Below are 13,551 nucleotides of genomic sequence, written 5' to 3' on the forward strand. Positions count from 1 at the left end.
TGGTTACTTCTGTAGATGCTGATATTCCGGAGTAAAATTCTATCTCAGCGGATATTTGGTAGTATCTCCTCGGATTTCACTATGTCGAATCCTTGTTTCTTCGTCGTTGTTTTCCTTTGGAGATATACAGCGCGGCCAACGGATGTTGTCTGAATTTGACGACGTGACTCGAACACCACTATTGGTTTCCTAACAATCACTGTTCCAAACGAAATGCTGCAAGATCCTCCGCGCTCGAACTGATTCCGCGCTCGCCTGGCTCTAAGCTTGGACTGACTCTCACTACAGCGACTCTTCTTTATATAGTACAGCTCTATCGTGTAGACCCGCCCTCTGGCGGTTGGCTTGAATCTATAATACAAATAGAGTTGCGATCCCTACTAATTTCTACACTAATCAAGCCCCTCCATGTTGCTGTCAGCACCCTCATGTGTCAGCTCTGTCAGTACAGTCATACATACAAATTTTACCCGTAGTCTGCTACCTGCTATTGACTCTGATATCCTAAACACGGCAATGGGCTCAACTTTATCATAATTTCAAGTTCTCATATATTTTGCTTTTCTACAAAACCTAATATTTAATGATTTTCAGAAAGATTATGTAGTGATGTATAACAGTTTACACGTCAACAGGGCGTTATAGTGCACAACTACTGATATATGTGTTTTATAATGTATAACAGTTAACACAAATATCATTAGTTGTATATTGTATATTGTAGATGTTGTATATTGTATATCAGTTGTATATTGTAGGTATATATACAACTGTAGATATTGTATATCGAGATGTAACCTGTAGTATACCTGTATTTTCAACCTGTAACCTGTAGTATACCTGCGTATACCTGTATTTTCGAGATGTAACCTGTAGATATTGTATATTGTATATCAGTTGTATATTGTATAACTGTCAACAGGGCGTTATAGTGCAGCGTTCAGAGACGAGGCGCAGTGGAGTGGATGCCGAGGCCGGGACAGAGACCGTGCTGCTCTATGATGAGTTCCACCCCAGGCTGTTCGCGCAGCACACCACCCGACCACACCTCGTCTTCAGGAGCTTTAATGTCGGTGGGTGCGAGGACATCTTCCATTCTGTTGTGATATATCGTCTTCAGGAGCTTTAATGTCGGTGGGTGCGAGGACATCTTCCATTCTGTTGTGGTATATCGTCTTCAGGAGCTTTAATGTCGGTGGGTGCGAGGACATCTTCCATTCTGTTGTGGTATATCGTCTTCAGGAGCTTTAATGTCGGTGGGTGCGAGGACATCTTACATTCTGTTGTGGTATATCGTCTTCAGGAGCTTTAATGTCGGTGGGTGCGAGGACATCTTNGAAGGGTCTGAAGTACGAAGGGTCTGAAGTACGAAGGGTCTGAAGTACGAAGGGTCTGAAGTACGAAGGGTCTGAAGTACGAAGGGTCTGAAGTACGAAGGGTCTGAAGTACGAAGGGTCTGAAGTACGAAGGGTCTGAAGTACGAAGGGTCTGAAGTACGAAGGGTCTGAAGTATGAAGGGTCTGAAGTACGAAGGGTCTGAAGTACGAAGGGTCTGAAGAGTATCTACGAGGGCCTGAAGTACTACGATGGAGCAGAGGGATGGAGCGAAAGAATAATTTTCTACAATGTGGCAGAGGGAGAGTCTGAGAGTACCTATAGCTATAGCTTAAAAATAGCTTAAGCTATAGCTTTATAGCTTAATTGCATTGCAATACCTAGTACATGTAATGTATGACTTGCAAAAATGTATGTAATGTAAAATAATGCATTCCGTGCGCTGTCAATTTTTAGGATGACTGTAGTTGTTACATGAATGTATAGTAATGCATTGATTTTAACAGCTGACATGTGTTTCTATTTATCGTCATCTACTACGAAAAATGATTTCATGCTTTCTCCTGTCTATACTGTCTTCTCAGCCTTTTTCAGTTCTGGTTGGTTCATGCATTGCGGCAACTGCATTCAGCAATTCTTAAAATTTGCTTTTGAATCCGCTGTCTTGATAGCGCCCTTGATTATTCTCAGTGACTACGCGTGTTTTTGGGTGCATGGCGGCCTTTTTGTCATTTCTATTTACCAGGGGCCATACCTTCAAAACTCGCTAAGTGAACGTGAGTACTTACGCTCTATTTCCTTGTCTATGATTGGTGGATTTTGCTCGAAAAGCCGTCAATGATTGGCTGATGAACTTACGATCTCTTAACTTTTTTTGAAAGTATAGTGAACGTAAGTACTTACGCTCTATTTTCTTGTCTATGATTGGTGGATTTTGCTCGAAAAGCCGTCAATGATTGGCTGATGAACTTACGATCTCTTAACTTTTTTTGAAAGTATAGGTCCTGTAACCCTTCTGCTTCTCTGTTTCAGTGCTGTATTATGTTGTAGATATTACGTTGCTTTCTACAAAAATACGACGACTAATTATGATGTTCTCATAATTTAAATCCAATGCCAGTGATCAATTTTTTATTGATTGATGTACCTTATAAACTTCAGGTATCTTAAATCGGATGCTTTATAGCGCATTTTCTCATTTATGGAAAAAAGCGCTATTGTGCTCGCCATGTCTGTCCATCCGTCCGTCCGTGACTTCACGTTTTTACCGACGAATAAATACGCTATCTGTCACTCACTGCAATGAGTACTGAGTTATATTTTTAAATTTCATGCTATAGTTTTCAAAACTGAAGCTCTAAACGAAACATGTCCCCTTATTTACACATTTAACAGTCTCGATAACGCTTGTCTCCCTCTAGGGGATCATATTTAACAGTCTTGATAACACTTGTCTCCCTCTAGGGGATCATATTTCACAGTCTTGATAACACTTGTCTCCCTCTAGGGGATCATATTTAACAGTCTTGATAACACATTATAGATAACACTTGTCTCCCCTGGCTCAGCTGTGGACGAGTTCTTCCAGCAAATAGAGTCCCAGAAGGGGATTATATATCCCAGGAATTTAAAAGTAAAGAAAATAGCCAAAAAGTTCACCATTTCTTATAAGTTCTTATATTATATTTAACATTCTTGATAGGTAACGCTTGTCTCCTTCATATTTAACAGTCTTGATAACACACTATAGATAACACTTGTCTCCCTGGCTCAGCTGTGGACGAGTTCTTCCAACAAATAGAGTCTCAGAAGCTACAGTCACGCGCGGTGCAGCAGGAGCGCGACGCCCTCAAGAAGCTCGACAACGTGCGCTCTGACCACGCCAGCCGCGTCAGCGCCCTACAGCGTCTCCAGCAGAGCGACACACAGCGGGGCCAGCTCATAGGTACCTGCTGGATTAGGTAGTCAGCGCCCTACAGCGTCTCCAGCAGAGCGACACGCAGCGGGGCCAGCTCATAGGTACCTGCTGGATTAGGTTAGGTAGGTTAGGTTAGGTTAGGGGCGCTCTGACCACGCCAGCCGCGTCAGCGCCCTGCAGCGCCTCCAGCAGAGCGATACCCAGCGGGGCCAGCTCATAGGTACCTGCTGGATTACGGTGAAATCAATTTAATTATTTGATTTACGAGAGATATCTTAGGATTATGGATTATGGGGAGATTAGGATTCTTATCTCCAGGATTATGGTGAAATCGCGATTTACGAGAGATATTTTAGGTAGCGGCTGGATTACCTTACAATTAATATAATTATTTTATTTACGAGAGATGTCTTAACTAGCTCCAGGATTACGGTGAAATCGTACGGTGAAATCGCGATTTATGAGAGATATCTTAGGTAGCTGCAGGATTACCATGATATCAATTATTTTATTTGGGAGAGATATCTTAACTAGCTCCAGGATCACGATCAAATCAATTTAATTATTTTATTTACGAGAGATATCTTGGCTAGCTGCAGCATTACCATAAAATCAACACAATTGTTTTACTGAAGAGAGATATCTTGTATTTAGCTACGGGCAAGGCGGGCGTTGTCTCAATGGAATTGGGTAAAATCAATCTTGTGATTGCACTTCTTAGTGAAAAATCATTGTTAGCTACAGCCAATGTGTGCGCTGTCTTACAATATTAGTGTAAATTCAATCTAATTATTGTGTTTTAGATAGAAAGTTCATAGTTAGCAAACAGTTTACTGTTTACTACGTGTTTGTTGAGATGGAATCTCTCCCCTACTCCTACTATTTATTTTTTGAGATAGAGGATTGATTCCATAAGCATTGATATGTCCCCTAAGCATTGATATGTCCCCTAAGCATTTATATGTCCCCTAAGCATTGATATGTCCCCTAAGCATTTATATGTCCCCTAAGCATTTATATGTCCCCTAAGCATTGATATGTCCCCTAAGCATTTATATGTCCCCTAAGCATTGATATGTCCCCTAAGCATTTATATGTCCCTTAAGCATTTATATGTCCCCTAAGCATTTATATAAGTCCTAACCATACCCTGCGTTGGGCAGAGCTGAACCAGGCGCTGGTGGAGGCGGCTATCGTGCAGCTACGGGCGGCGCTGGCGCACCAGCTGTCGTGGCGCGACATCGAGGAGCTGCTGCAGGAGGCCAGGGAGAGCAACGAGCCTGTCGCCCTCGCCATCAAGTCTTTAAGCCTCGAGACAAACTCCTTCACCATCATGCTCAGGTCTTCAGATCATTATTTTGAACCATAACTCCGTCAGCCAATCACTGGACCTAAATAGGACAACTGTATCATTCTTTATTGTACACAGTGACTTACCGGTAGGTGCACCATAGAAAGTTGTGATACTCTATAAGGTAAAGTTATACTTCGGATTCTTTTACTGCCCTTTGATTGTCGTAGGGGTGGATAAGCATCGTCCGGACGAGCTGGGACTTCTTATGTGCTTTTTCATCCGAACAAACATCACTTTTTGCACCATCAAGAATTAGAGTATCTACGCGGGGATAGTATAAGCCGATAATATTAGCAGCAAATATTAGCAGCGATTGTTTTAATAAGGTGTCCGGAACTATAAGGTGTCCATAACTATAAGGTGTCCGGAACACCTTATAGTGCAAATTTAGTGCCGAATTTTTATGGCAGTCAGCGGTGATCTTGGTAGTGAAAACAGAAGAATGAAATGTTCTAAAACTGTTGGATTATTGGCTGATTACTTGAAATTTTATTATGCTATGTGAAGCAGGTGTGTGCAGTGGCCTTGAGGTAAGAATGATGTACTTAAAAATTTTTAAACGAATTGGCGGTCCATAGATAAAGTTATTGCAATAAGTTAATATTTCTAATTATTATAGTAGGTATATTATTACTATATATGTTGCTGTGCAGTGACCCGTACTGCCAGGACGAGGACGACGCGCTGCTGGACAGTGACGAGGAGCGTCTCGAGGGCCACGACAGCGACACGCTGCGCCCCACGCCCGTCGATATCGACCTCGACCTCAGCGCCTTCGCTAACGCCCGCAAGTCCGTCGCCCTAGTCGCTTTATTATTGTCTTGCTGCGTGTACTTAGGCCGCTATGTGTACTTAGGCCGCTACGTGTACTTGAGCCGCTACGTGTACTTGGGCCGCTACGTGTACTTGGGCCGCTACGTGTACTTGGGCCGCTACGTGTANAAATCGTAGTTGCCTCGATAAGTCTAGGTTTCTCGGGACCGTCAGTGTTCGAAAAACGGCAAAACCGCCGGCCTCACGGCCACGGCCGTTATACAAAGTCCGCCGACTGCTGACCGTGCTTGCGTGATGGTCACCTCCGCAGAACAGCCTTTGGCGACAATTTTTAAGTCCTTTTATGCGCAGCCGTTGCGCACCGTTACGCCCTCGCCATTCCAATTTATAAACAACCCTCGCTCTCACGGTCTCGAGAACAACAGCACCTTATACAAGTTTTGCACAGTTCAACCCAAATTCCGGTAGCCTTCTCAACACTTTACTCTAAGTCTCCAACTTTCATAACTTAATTTACGAATTAATTCACCCACAGACTGCGTTCTATACAGTTTGATATGATTTAAGTCGGAATTACCGACGCTCGAATCAAGGCCGCTACGCGTTATTAGGCCGCTACGCGTTATTAGGCCGCTACGCGTTATTAGGCCGCTACATCTAGTTATGCCGCTACGTGCATTTAACCGTTTTTTGATAGTACTGACCCTGGCCTATATTAAGCTAGTAACTACTGACCCTGATTCGGTTATGGCTCTGCATTGTAACTGTCTCTTATACACATCTAGATGTGTATAAGAGACAGGATTAGGCCGCTACGCGTTATTAGGCCGCTACGCGTTATTAGGCCGCTACGCGTTATTAGGCCGCTACATGTAGTTATGCCGCTACGTGCATTTAACCGTTTTTTGATAGTACTGACCCTGGCCTATATTAAGCTAGTAACTACTGACCCTGATTCGGTTATGGCTCTGCATTGTAAAGTGTCTTGTGTAGACAATATAACTTTTAATATACAGTTATGAAGACCATATAGCATGTTCAATTAACAAAAGAAGATCAGTGTAAAATTAACTGGCTACTGGCGTTTTGCTTGCTACCTGCCGCGGCTATTTTTCTGGCGAGTTGGTCATTTATACATGGTATATGTTTGAACCTGGAATACTAGGTTGAACCCGTGGTATAATATGGTACCTGTGGTATAAGTTTGAACCTGGAATACTAGGTTGAACCCGTGGTATAAGGTGGTACCTGTGGTATATGTTTGAACCTGGAATACTAGGTTGAACCCGTGGTATAAGGTGGTACCTGTGGTATAAGTTTGAACCTGTGGTATAGGTACATAAGATTGAACCTGTGGTATAAGATTGAACTTGTGGTATATATATGTTTGAACCTGTGGTATATGTTTGAACCTGTGGTATAAGGTTGACCCTGTGGTATATGTTTGACCCTGTGGTATAAGGTTGACCCTGTGGTATATGTTTGACCCTGTGGTATAAGTTTGACCCTGTGGTATAAGGTTGACCCTGTGGTATAAGGTTGACCCTGTGGTATAAGGTTGACCGTGCGAGGATGACTTATTTATTACCTACGCAGGTACTACGACAGCCGGAGGAAGGCGGTGTCTAAGGTCGAGAAGACGGTGGCCGCCTCTAGCGCGGCCCTCAAGTCGGCGACCCGCAAGACGCGCCAGACGCTGAAGGAGGTTCGCACCACCACCTCCATCAACAAGCTCAGGAAGTTCCACTGGTTCGAGAAGTTCCTGTGGTTCATCTCGTCAGAGAACTACCTCGGTGAGTAATACTAATGGTAATAATGGTAGCTCATTATTTATTGTTATAGGCACCAATGTAATTGGTGCCTATAACAAATTAACCGAGTTAACTAATCATAAATGCTCTTTTTATTGCATTGACTATATATCCTTGTGCTCTGAGATCTAACTTAGTGAGTTCATTCGCGAATATCTTAATATTTCTTATTTATTTAGGCGCTTGAACTATTTGTGATGATTTATCTCAATTAATAATTAAATAGTTCATAAAAATTTACAATTATTGCACTACAATTGTTAAGTATAGTTTTTCCTTCCCTCTTTTCTACTGTCAATCTGTTACTTTAAACTTCTTCAGCACTTGCAGTAAAATTATTGACAATGGTTACTTCAATGCACAAAACTATTATTTCCAGATGATTATTGTTTGTTATGAATGATCTGTATTCGCTGTACGCTCGATGCTTGATCAACAATTGTGCGGGCCGCATGGGTTTAGAATTTTTGTTCCCTTTCAGCTAATGACTTCCCTGTTCGCAAGAGCTATTAAAGACCGAAAATTTAAAGCGAAAAAAGGCCATGTGATTTCACCATGTTTCCGTTGAAAACGTTCCATAGACCATCGCCATGATTAGTCTAAATATCAAAGAATACCGTAACATGGGGTAACTTAGACCACTTTTATTTTTTATAAATGATGCCATTTTTTACTAGCTAAATTAAACTTGAATTAAATCGTGCAAAATACAGGTCTATACTCTAGCTTCACTCACCATAAATTGCTGGCTCCTGCCTCTCATAGTCTTTATGTAATTTCAAAAAAAGTGATGGAAGTGCACTAGGTACTGTACTACAATTGCTAAGTATGGTTTTTCCTTCCCTATTTTCTACTGTCAATCTGTTACTTAAAACTTCTTCAGCACTTGCAGTAAAATTATTGACAACGGTTACTTCAATGCACCAAACTATTATTTCCAGATGATTATTGTTTGTTATAGATGATCTTTATTCACTATACTCTCGATGCTTGATTAACAATTGTGTGAAGGCATAGAACTTTTGTTACAGTTCAGCCAACGGCCTCCCTGTTCGCAAGAGCTATCAAAGACAGAAAATATAAAGTAAAAAGGCCATGTTATTCCACGATATGTCCGTTGAAAACGATCCATAGACCAGCGCCATGATCAGTCTAAACATCAAAAAATGCAAGCTTAATCGATAGACAGACCATATTGGCTCCCCGGAAGATATCAAACCTAAATACTCGTAGAATATTCTCCTGTTATTAAGCTGCATTGTTAGTTACGAACCCGAACACACATCCTGTCTAACGCTGCCCCTGCTGCAGTTCTGGCGGGGTTGAATGTATCAGTAAACGTATTCTGATATCAGTAAATATCAGTAAATATCAATAAATATCAGTAAATATCAGTAAATGCATTCTGAATGTATCAGTAAATAAGTATCAGTAAGTCCTGTCTAACGCTGCCCCCCTGCCGCAGTTCTGGCGGGGCACGACCAGCAGCAGAACGAGCTCCTCGTCAAGCGCCACCTGACGAAGCGCATATATCGTCTTCAGGAGCTTTAATGTCGGTGGGTGCGAGGACATCTTCCATTCTGTTGTGGTATATCGTCTTCAGGAGCCTTAATGTCGGTGGGTGCGAGGACATCTTACATTCTGTTGTGGTATATCGTCTTCAGGAGCCTTAATGTCGGTGGGTCCGAGGACATCTTACATTCTGTTGTGGTATATCGTCTTCAGGAGCCTTAATGTCGGTGGGTCCGAGGACATCTTACATTCTGTTGTGATATATCGTCTTCAGGAGCTTTAATGTAGGTGGGTCCGAGGACATCTTCCATTCTGTTGTGATATATCGTCTTCAGGAGCCTTAATGTCGGTGGGTCCGAGGACATCTTCCATTCTGTTGTGATATAATTATCATACTACTGCGAAATATGATTCCATGCTTTCTTCTGTCTAAACATTCTTTTCAGCCTTATTACAACACTTCTCTTTAACTTCACTTCTTGTTGTTTGTTTATGTTTGTCTGTCTGCTACAAATCTTATAATCGATATTCAACACACTTCTACCTCTCCAATCTATCTGAAATTTTGCAAACTTGCGTAAAGTTGGAGACAATGCATGAATTAATTGATATACTAATTGATTTTAAAAATTAAAATATTTTTTTTTTTTTCAATATTAAAAAAAAATTAAAAATAATTTTGTCAGCTACAAATCTTACTATCGATATTTGACACACTTCTACCTATCATGTCAAATCGATCTGAAATTTTGCACACTTGCGTAAAGTTGGAGACAATGCATGAATCAATTGACAGAAGAAAATTTTTTGAAAATTTACAAAATTTAGATATCTTAAAAAAATGTTGAAAACTTTTTTTTTTAATATTTAAAAATAAAATTAGAAATTCACTGTACATATGTAACAACCAAGACACTGGATTCTTCAGAAGTGATTTATTTAAAAAGTAATTTTTAAACGCATACTATTCAGTTTTTGGTTAGTTCATGCATTGCAGCAACTGCATTCGGCAATTTTTCTTTAAATTTTCTTTTGAATAAATTAACTTTTCTTTTGAATCAGCTGTATCGCCCTCGATGATTCTCAGTGACAACGCGTGCTTTTTGAGTGTATGGCGGCCTAATTCCTATTTATCTGTAACCCTTCTGCTTCTGTATTTTATTGATGTTATAGATATTACGTTATATTATATTCCTTGTAGATATTACGTTGCCCTCTACAAGACTATGAAGACTAATTCAGATGTTCTCTTAATTTAAACCCAATACCGGTTATCATTTTTTTATTGATTGATGCACCATATAAACTTCAGGTATCTTAGATCGAATGCATTTTTTGTAAATGTCATGCTGCAGTTTTCAAAACTAAAGCCCTAAACGAAACCTATTCCCCTATTTAGACAATTAACTGTTTATAACGCTGCAGTTTTCAAAACTGAAGCACTAAGTGAAACATTTTCCCCTATTTATACATTTAATTATCTTGATAACGCTGCAGTTTTCAAAACTGAAGCACTAAATGTTTCAAGTCTTTTATTTAAATCATTGATATCACTAGTTTCAAAGTTATTAATTTTCCCTCGGTAGAAGCGGTTAATGCGAAAAATGGTGCTCGTTGTATTGGAAAATGGTAGAATTGTTTAACTTGTGATCACGGCAAGTATAAATTCGGCTTTGTATTATGTCTTGATGATGCAATTTATTAATTCAATTTCTATGCAAATTTGTCAAGTATTTTGTCTCCAGCATTCGTGATCGTTTTTTCCAGCATATTGATGTCATGTAAGTTTGTATAACATATAATAATTGAATAAACTACTATCATAATTATTGTTTATAATCTCAACATCCACGCGAACTAATTATGTTTATCAGCCGTTTGTTTATTATGTTTATCAGCCGAGCGTGGGCAGAGAAAATTATTGTTTATGATCTCAATATCTATGCGAACTAAGTATATTTATGGTCTACCAGCCGAGCGTGGGCGGAGAAGGTGGTGACATCAGCATGGGTCTCTTATACACATCTAGATGTGTATAAGAGACAGCCTCCACCCTGCACCAGGCGGGCATCATGGCGCTGTGTTGCAGGTACCGTGCCCCCCTCCACCCTGCACCAGGCGGGCATCATGGCGCTGTGTTNCCTCACCACGGGCGCCTTCATGGTCAGGGGCAAGAAGAACTTCCTGCCGCCCTCACATCTCGTCTACGGCTTCGGCTTCCTCTTCAGGCTTGAGGAATCTTCCGTTGCAAGGTTATACCTGCTAATGCTTAATTAGTCCTGCTGCTTAATTACTTAATTAGTCCTTATACTTAATTAGTGTTCCTGCTGCTTCGGCTTCCTCTTCAGACTCGAGGAATCTTCCGTGGCAAGGTTGATCCTGCCAATACTTAATTAGTCTCAACTTAAATAACCCTGCCGCTTAATTAGTCCTGCCGCTTAATTACTTAATTAGTCCTTATAATTAATTACTTAATTACTCCTGCTGCTTAATTAGTGTTACTGCTGCTTCGGCTTCCTCTTCAGACTCCAGGAATCTTCCGTGGCAATGTTATACCTGTCAATACTTTAATTTATTTAATTATATATGATAGTTATGATAATTTAAATATTTCTGAATTACCATATTGAATAATATTATTTGGCATGAGATCCTCCCAACGCTGATTTTTTCACTCGGATAAATTAGTGAAACTTTGTCTAAATAGCGAAGTATTTTTTTAATTTTTTGTGGGCAATTTTGACCGCTTTTGGCCCGGTGAAGAGTGAATCTTTCATACGTGCAGGGAGCGTATTAAGTACTTATATCATTAGTCTGCTTATATCGCAAGTTCACAAGGAATTTGAAAGCAAAGAAAAGGCTAAGAAAATTCAATGTCGATATGGTGAATTTTCTTGGCCTTTTCTTTGCTTTTAAATTCCTTGGGAGCGTATTGCTGTTGGGACGAACGACCCGTATATTTATCTCAGAGCTAATTTAAAGCCTTCAAAAATTACTACGTTTAATAATTCAATGCAGCACAAGTATTTCATTGAAAATTTTTAATTCAGCATGGTAAATTTTAAAGACCAGTTCCTTATTGAGTTCTGCTGAACGCAGATGTGCTCAACGAACTTATTTCAGTTGTAATGAAGAACTGCTATGAACTTGTATAAATTAGTTGTCTATAAGTTTAGTAGTTAGTAATTATTTTTTTTAGTAAATTAATTTTTAGTTTAGTAATTAAATTAGTTGTCTATAAGTTTAGTAATTAGTATATTCCTGTTGGTCTGCACCTGGGTGCATTTTGCTCATGAATATCAAATGGTATATTATCCAGAAGTTAGCAAAGCAAAATTAAAATCTGCTTCATATTAGTATTTATAATATAAATGTAGTCTATGCAAAAATCATCACATGCCGATTGGCATAACCTGTTCAGTAATGGTTGTCAGCAAAGCGATATTTCTCTGTACAATAAAATATTCATTAAATATTTAATCGTTATTTCATTTAACTTGATCTATTGATGTTTAAAAAGCGTAGGCGCCTTCATGGTCAGGGGCAAGAAGAACTTCCTGCCGCCCTCACATCTCGTCTACGGCTTCGGCTTCCTCTTCAGGCTTGAGGAATCTTCCGTGGCAAGGTTATACCTGCTTATGCTTAATTAGTTTAACTTAATTAGACTTATAGACAACTCACAACTCTAAGACTTAATTAGTCCTGCCGCTGCTTCGGCTTCCTCTTCAGGCTTGAGGAATCTTCTGTTGCGAGGTTATACCTGCCAATACTTAATTAGTTTAACTTAATTAGTCCTGCCGCTTAATTAGTGTTACTGCTGCTTCGGCTCCCTCTTCAGGCTTGAGGAATCTTCCGTGGCAAGGTTATACCTCTCAATGCTTAATTAGTCCTGCTGCTTAATTACTTAATTAGTCCTTATACTTAATTAGTCCTTATACTTAATTAGTTCTGCCGATGCTTCGGCTTCCTCTTCAGGCTTGAGGAATCTTCCGTGGCAAGGTTATATTTGTCAATGCTTAATTAGTCTTAACTTAATTAGACTTATAGACAACTCACAACTCTAAGACTTAATTAGTCTTATTCTTAATTAGTCCTGCTGCTTAATACTCTTAACTTAATGAGACTTATAGACAAGTCACGATATAGACAACTCAGACTTATAGACAACTCACAACTCTAAGACTTAATTAGTCTTATTCTTAATTAGTCCTGCTGCTTAATACTCTTAACTTAATTAGACTTATAGACAAGCCACGATATAGACAATTCAGACTTATAGACAACTCACAACTCTAAGACTTAATCAGTCTTATACTTAATTAGTGTTACTGCTGCTTCGGCTTCCTCTTCAGGCTTGAGGAATCTTCCGTGGCAAGGTTATACCTGTCAATACTTTAATTTATTTAATTATATATGATAGTTATGATAATTTAAATATTTCTGAATTACCATATTGAATAATATTATTTGACATAAGATTCTCCCATTGCTGATTTGTCACTCAGTGAAATTAGTGAAACTTTGTCTAATTAACGATGAATTTTTCACTTTTGTATGGACAATTTCGTCCACCTTTGGGCCGGTGAAGAGTGAATCTGTCATACGTGCAGGAGCGTATTGCTGTTGGGACGAACGACCCGTATATTTACCTCAGAGCTAATTTAAAACCTTCAAAAATTACTACGTTAAATAATTCAATGCAGCATAAGTATTTATTGCATTGAAAATTCTTAATTCGGCGCAATAATTTTAAATACCCAGTTCTTTATTGAGTTCTGCTGAACGCAGATGTGCTCAACGAACTTATTTCAGTTGTAATGAAGATCTACCATGAACTTGTATAACTT

The 13,551-nt window shown here is 39.6% G+C and overlaps 1 protein-coding gene across 1 annotated transcript; it reads left to right on the forward strand.

The window, feature by feature from the left end:
- Positions 1–922: 922 nt before the first annotated feature.
- LOC108676283 (ribosome quality control complex subunit NEMF) lies at positions 923–12,329 on the forward strand (the record flags this gene model as incomplete). The annotated part of the gene is made up of 8 exons (XM_018164343.1): positions 923–1,073; positions 3,110–3,280; positions 4,417–4,594; positions 5,261–5,398; positions 6,978–7,174; positions 8,658–8,726; positions 10,794–10,956; positions 12,225–12,329. Coding segments are annotated over 8 exons (1,172 nt in total), but the record flags the coding sequence as incomplete, so codon positions are not given.
- Positions 12,330–13,551: the final 1,222 nt, after the last annotated feature.

This window comes from Hyalella azteca, unplaced genomic scaffold, assembly GCF_000764305.2.
Source record: "Hyalella azteca isolate HAZT.00-mixed unplaced genomic scaffold, Hazt_2.0.2 contig15734, whole genome shotgun sequence".
Lineage (NCBI taxonomy): Eukaryota > Metazoa > Arthropoda > Malacostraca > Amphipoda > Hyalellidae > Hyalella > Hyalella azteca.